The 7,054-nt window shown below is 39.7% G+C and overlaps 1 protein-coding gene across 1 annotated transcript in view; it reads right to left on the bottom strand.

The window, feature by feature from the left end:
* Positions 1-365: 365 nt before the first annotated feature.
* SLC35E3 (solute carrier family 35, member E3) overlaps positions 366-7,054 on the bottom strand; it is a 20,242-nt gene continuing 13,553 nt past the window's right edge. The window contains exons 4-5 of the mRNA XM_012642027.1: positions 4,306-4,388; positions 366-621 (exon numbers count right to left, since the gene is read on the bottom strand). Of these exons, the coding sequence (XP_012497481.1) occupies positions 435-621; positions 4,306-4,388 (270 nt within the window). The 3' untranslated portion in view covers positions 366-434. The remainder of the gene's footprint in view (positions 622-4,305; positions 4,389-7,054) is intronic.

The following is a 7,054-nucleotide window of genomic DNA, read 5'->3' as shown; positions in this document are numbered from 1 at the left end:
TGACTTGAACAATCTGACTAAAATTATAACAAATCTCACACTGAGAAACCATCTACTAGCAAATAGAGAGGTCCTGTGTGTCCTTCCTTAGAAGAGTATGAACACTGAGAACCACAACACATTTGTAGCACAAGAATTCCTTTGTCATTATCATAAAACTTTAATTTTCATGTGCTTGGTATAACCAAACCATCCTATGTACTTCATACAATCATCTTTGTAAAGAAGCATAAACCATTTGGTTTTAGAGAATTAAGATTTAAAAAAAAGAGGACTTAAAAAGAAAGTCATTTTATGAATAAAATTTCCTTTGTGTTACTGCTTGAAAATCATTCAATGAATTTCACACTATAATTTTTTTTTTAAATAACTTGCGCACATAACAACACTTTTTATCTTCTTGAGGCAACATTCTCTTCTCCACAAAAACCGAATTAAGGACGTTGTACGAGTTTACTCTTGCTTCCTTCCTGTTCACTAAGTTTAAAGTGGGTATAGGCGAGAATGCCAAATAATGTACATAAAATGCCAAGACCCTGATTAATGGACAGTGGATCCTTAAATAAAACGTATCCTCCACATAAAGTAATGCAGAACTTGAAGTGTCCAAACATGTTATAGCTGAGGTTTTTGGATAAGGATAAAAAGGAATAACAAGATAGTTATATTTACATACACACACGCACACACACACACAGAGCAAAGGCTCCCTGTGGCTGCAAAGACTGCGCACGACACAGACTGAACAGCAGCCCGCTCCCTGTAAAGAAGAGCAACTTCAGTGAAGTGCTGGGACAATCCTAGCTCCTTCAGGTAGGCGTTAGTGATTACTCAGAGACGTGAAACTGCCTCAACTGTTCCCATTGACCTTTCCAAAGAGAAAAGGGCTGTAATATAAAAAGAAAGACACTCAGAACCAGGTCCGGAGAAGATATTTTGTTCAGCAATTTATGATTATGTTTTTTTTTTTTTTTTTTTTTTTGAGACAGAGTCTCACTGTGTTGCCCGGGCTAGAGTGCCATGGCATCAGCCTAGCTCACAGCAACCTCAAACTCCTGGGCTCAAGCGATCCTCCTGCCTCAGCCTCCCGAGTAGCTGGGACTACAGGCATGCGCCACCATGCCCGGCTAATTTTTTCTATATATTTTTAGTTGTCCAATTAATTTCTTTCTAATTTTAGTAGAGACGGGGTCTCGCCCTTGCTCAGGCTGGTTTCGAACTCCTGAGCTCAAACAATCCGCCCGCCTCGGCCTCCCAGAGAGCTAGGATTACAGGTGTGAGCCACCGCACCCGGCCCTATGATTATGTTTTATAGTGGCATTTCTGGTAAACTGTCCTTGGCACCAGAGAGCTGACTCAACACATCCAGTATGCTCAAGTTTAGGAGGGAAGAGGGGGAAAGCAAGAGGCCTAATACTAGGCACCAAATGCAGGCCAAGCACCGTGAGAGATGCTTTACATGGTACCGTCTTATCTAAGCATCGCATTTACCTTCACCGCAGTCTCACTCTTCCTATTTTACAATTGTAGAGGCTCAGGGAGTTTAAGTAACTTGCCCCCAGAACACAGACATGTTAAGTGGTAGTGTTGAAGTCCATGTGTAGTTCATGATCTTTTAAAGATATTCATACTAGAGGGAAGGCAATTTTAAAGAAACTCTTCATGAATTTTTAAATTAAACCCTTTTATAAATTAAAAAAAAAAAAAGCAGTGTATACATGGTATTTCCAACTCCTCTCTCCAGTTCTCACTCTGCTTCAGGGTAGGCTGTTAATCCCCCCCACTCCCCCACCCCACCCCCTGAATGTTCTTATCAAACCACCAGTGCCCTCCGCCTCACTAATCCCCTTCATCAGCTACCAGTCTCCGTTCTGGCCCTGACAGTGGCACCTAACACAGCTGCTCAGCCCTCCCTCCTCACCTGGATTCCACACCACCCCCTCCTCCGCCCACTCCTGGCTGCCGCTCCTCCACCTTTTCTACCCGGCTCCTCTCATTTCTCTGAACTCCAAACACTGAAGAGACCCAGGACTCAATCTGTGGACATCTTTCCTTCTTCCATTTGTTTGCTTGGTAATCTCAATCAGTCTCACTCATCTATATGCTGCTGATTCTCTGGAATAGCTCTAGCTGAGACCTCACCCCTGAACCCTCAGACTTACCCAAAACTGAGCACCTGGTCTTCCTCCCACCCCCAAACCTCCTTTGGGATGTCCTGCCTCAGTTGGTGGCAACTCCATTCACCAGGTTTTTGCTCAGCTCAAAAACCGTGTGAGTCAACCTAGTTTTCTCTCTTATTTTCCACATCTAACTGATCAGCAAAACCTGTTGGCGCTACTTGGAAATACATCCAGAATCCACTCCCTTGTCACTATACCCACTGCTGCCATCCTGTAATGAACCACCATCGTTTCTAAGTTAGAAAGTTTCTGTGGCCTCCTGACAGTCTCCCATGCCTCTTTTCATCCAGGGGTTCTCAACCACGGGTGATTTTGTCATGCAGGCAATGTCTGGAGACATTTTTGGTTGCCACAGTTGGAGAAAGGCTACGCACTGGCACCTATGGTGGAGGCCAGGCATGCTGCTAAACATCCTACAGTGTGCTGGACAGGCCTACGCAAAGAGCGGCCTGGCCCAAAAGGTCAACAGCACTGAGGCTGAGAATCCTGCTTTAGTTTATTCTCAACACAGAAGCTCTGAGTGAGTCCACTAGAATGTAAGTAAAATCACATCACTTCTCTGCTCAAAACTCCAACAGCTTCCCATCTCACTCAGCACTATAGTCCTTAGGTAATGTAATGTATGTAATGTAATGTATGTCCTTCCCTGTTGTTCCTTAGGGCCTCTCACTGCTGTTGCCTCTGCCTGGAACATCCTTCCCTCTGACCTGCACAGAGCAGCCTCATTTCCTTCAGTCTGCACTCAAAAGTCACCTTCCTGTTGAGGCCTTTCTGACTATCTTACCTAAAATCCCAACTCCGTCTCCAACATTTCACATTCTCTTCTCTGCTTTGTTTTTTCTCCTTGGCATTTAACACTACTCAACACTGTATATAAATATTTTAGAAATTTCCTTCTTTATAGTCTATCTTCCTCATCAGAATTTAAGTTTGTGAGGGCAAAGATTTTTGTCTATTTGGTTCACTACTGTATCCCCAGTGCCTGACATATAAATATTTTAAAGTCAGTATATAAATATTTTTAAGTCAATGAGTGGTTTATAGTGAGTATTCAATAAATATTTGTTGGATGAATGGATGTTTTTAATCAGGGCACATACTTGGATGCCTTGATTTGGCAGCATGATGCACAAGTTCGGGGACTAGACTACACAGGTTCAAATGTGGACACCACACTTCTCATCTGTGTGTGGCCTTAAGTCAGTTATTAATATTTAACCTCTCTGTACCTCCATTTACTCTTCTGTAAAATAAAATGATACAACTTTACCTTACAGAGCTGCTGTGAGAATTAAATGGACTAATACTCACAGAATGTTTCTAATAGTATATGGCATAAAATAAATATTAAGTGATGACTTTAAAAAATTATTAAATATCATCGTCATTTGATAGCTGGCAAATATGCCACTTATTTACTTTGTTGACATCTCAGTATTCACTCATTTATGTAAGTTAGTACTCTATGAGAAAATGTTACTGAGCTACTCTCTGGTTTGGGGAAATTCATTCTTTGCATTTGCCTAAGGCTGGGGGCAGAGTGAAATACAAAGAGAAACAGACAAATAGTAACGGTAAAAATGGGCAGTTGAATTTGATCTTCAACATATGATTTCATTTCATGATTTGAAATAATATTGAGAAAAACAGGCACACCCATATCCAAATAAATACAAAAACATACTCCAAAGTCAGATGCCAGTGGTCTGAAATTATCTTTTGTTATTTGGATTAACCACACCTCTACTTTGTTACTATAAATACCTGAAAATTGATTGAAAACTCAAACCTCCACCTCACTATTTACTCGACAAATATTTAATCTCACAATATGTAAGGAATGGTACTCTAAGTTAATTTTTATAAGGGAAGAGGTCACCTATTATTTAAGAAAATTCAAAACCATTCATAATACAGAAAGCTAACCCTTTTGCTCAGTTTATATTTCTTTAAAATTCTATGGACTCTAGTGTGGACACACACAATAAAATAATAAAAATTACTCGTCTCTACTTAATTTAGGCCATGCAATAGTTAGTGTGAGACTCCATTAAGGTAAGTAGTGAGTGTGACAGTTTTGGAAAACATAAGACAATGCATTTATAAGTTATTATGAAAAGGATACGTGACGGGTGAAGTGTTCCCAATGATCCAATAAATCGATAAGTTCACCATGAAAGCTATCACTCCAGACAGCAGCACCATAAGCTACAAATAAACCAAAAGAATCATTAATGCAAAGCACTGCAATCATTATAATCAAGTAAATTTCGTTAGGAAGTTTAAAAAACTCAAATATCAACTATTAACAATAAGATTAGAAATAGAGTCAATTTGGAAGATAACAAAAATTAAAGGTAAAAAAGTAGAATAAGGCCGGGCACGGTGGCTCACGCTTGTAATCCTAGCACTCTGGGAGGCCGAGGCGGGTGGATTGTTTGAGCTCAGGAGTTCGAAACCAGCCTGAGCAAGAGCAAGACCCCGTCTCTACTAAAAATAGAAAGAAATTAATCAGACAACTAAAAATATATAGAAAAAAATTAGCCGGGCATGGTGGCGCATGCCTGTAGTCCTAGCTACTCAGGAGGCTGAGGCAGGAGGATCGCTTGAGCCCAGGAGTTTGAGGTTGCTATGAGCTAGGCTGACGCCACGGCACTCACTCCAGCCCAGGCAAAAGAGTGAGACTCTGTCTAAAAAAAAAAAAAAAAAAAAGTAGAATAAATAGTGTTTAGAAACGTAATTCTGTCCACAAGAATAATGGAAAATTCTGCGATAATATCCTTTCTCTGAATGTGAATTTTCAGGTTCATTTTTCTTATTTCTCTAAGGAAAAATATCTTGTATTCATTTATTATAAAATACATACACATTATAGAATAATCAGAAAATAAAGATAAGCAAAAAGAATATAAGAAATTTTTATAATCTCATCCACCCACCCACACGTTAACATCTTGGCATATATCCTTCCTGGTCTTTTTCTATTGAATTGCTCATTTTTATTCTTATTTAAATTAAATCAATAAACATTCATTGCATGTCTACAAAATTAGGCCAGGCCTTGTGAGGAACACAATATGTACAAAGTTCCTGTCCTCAAAGAGCTTAGGACATAATAAAAATTGTGACAATCATAGCTTACGCTTACATAACACAGTGTGCCAAGAATTGTTCTAAATGTTTTGCATGTATTGATTCATTTAATCCTTACAAACACCCAAGAAGAAAGTATAAAAATATTAAATATTATTCCTTTTTAACAGATAAAGAAAGAGAGCATAGAGAGGTAAAGTAATTTGCCCAAGATCACACAGCTAATAAGTGGCAACGCTGAGATTTAAGCCCAGGCGGTCTGGTTCTGGAGTTTCTGCTCTTAACCCACTCTGCTATGCTACCTCTCACTCACATGAAAGGCAGAGTGCAATCCGACATTTACAGCTCAGGCAGTGAAAGAACTTAGTCTTGAGTTCTACATCATTAATAGGCAAACAGACAACAGGTTCCACACGAATCTCAAGGCCAAAAAGATCACTGTGGGCTGGGGTAGAGAGAAAAATCTTTGGATCTCAGAAAATATGTACAGAATAAAGGACGAAGCAGGGTAGGGTTCCAGGCGAGGGAACGACACAGGTCAAAGCGTGGAGGCATGAAAGTAACAAGGTGTGTTTATGGCACAGGAATAAACCAACTTGGCTGAGGACGGGGGACAAAGGGTCATGCTCATTTTAACCTATCCCATAATTTTATTCAGAAAGTTGCAAAATCATATTCTATTTCTGAAGAGAATTCAGATAAAATGCTAGTCATGATTTGAATTGTTAAGAAGTTTAAGCATCAAAGAAAACATGTCATATTTAAAGATCCTTTCTGTCCCATGTAGGTTTTATCAGATTTCAAATCAGTACAGTCAATAAAAGGACCAGAGCAGTTTGATCTGTGCCCTGTTTAGGTAAATACAGTTATATCTCATCTGATTTACAACTGTGAGGTCTGTTAAATATTCAACCGAGAGAAACTTGCTCCTTAAACATTTTTAAAACTGTTTCTAGAAATGTATCTAAAATTTATCATTTTAATTTGATTGAGTTTACAGAATGTTACATACCTATTTCTTGATGACCTGGCACAACCTTAGAAACACAATTACATGCTCTACTTTGAGTCAAGGATGCCCCCTAGGGACATTAAAGAATGAAGGTGACTTTCCCTTAAACTAAATGGCCTCAGCCTGTTAGCTTCTTTAAGTTTATTATGTCCTTTCTGCTGCCTTCCTCTTTTTTTTTAACTTATGTTTTTTATTTTGTTCTTTTTTTGATCACCATATACGACCTGAATGCCTTCCCCTTTTTTAAACCTGTTAGAGAGCTGCCACAAAAACTTTCTCTCCTTCTAGCTTAAGGTCTCCAGGCTGCAATGGTCTGAAGATTAGATAACCAAGATGGCTAGAACTTTTGAAAAGAGGAAATACCATCAGAGAGCTGGTCCAGTGATTTCTACTTCAGAAAAGAACATATATGATACAGTATATAAATTTGAAATAACTATTAGTCTACTTATGGGCAGCACAGCAGAGTGCTTAAAAATATGGACTTTGGACCAACTGCAGTGGCTCACGCCTGTAATCCTAGCACTCTGGGAGGCTGAGGCAGGAGGATCAGTTGAGGTCAGGCGTTGGAGACCAGCCTGAGCAAGAGCGAGACCCCATCTCTACTACAAACAGAAAAAAACTAGCTGGGCGTGTTGGCACCTGCATGTAGTCTTAGCTACTTAGGAGGCTGAGGCAGGATTGCTTGAGCCCAGGAGTTTGAGGTTGCTGTGAACTAGGCTGATGCCACAGCACTCTAGCCTGGGTGACAGAGCAAGACTCTGTCTAA

This window comes from Propithecus coquereli, unplaced genomic scaffold (assembly GCF_000956105.1).
Source record: "Propithecus coquereli isolate 6110/MARCELLA unplaced genomic scaffold, Pcoq_1.0 Scaffold172, whole genome shotgun sequence".
NCBI classification, from domain to species: domain Eukaryota; kingdom Metazoa; phylum Chordata; class Mammalia; order Primates; family Indriidae; genus Propithecus; species Propithecus coquereli.
The sequence above is the reverse complement of the archived record's forward strand: the minus strand, read 5'-3'. Positions and strand labels throughout refer to the sequence as shown.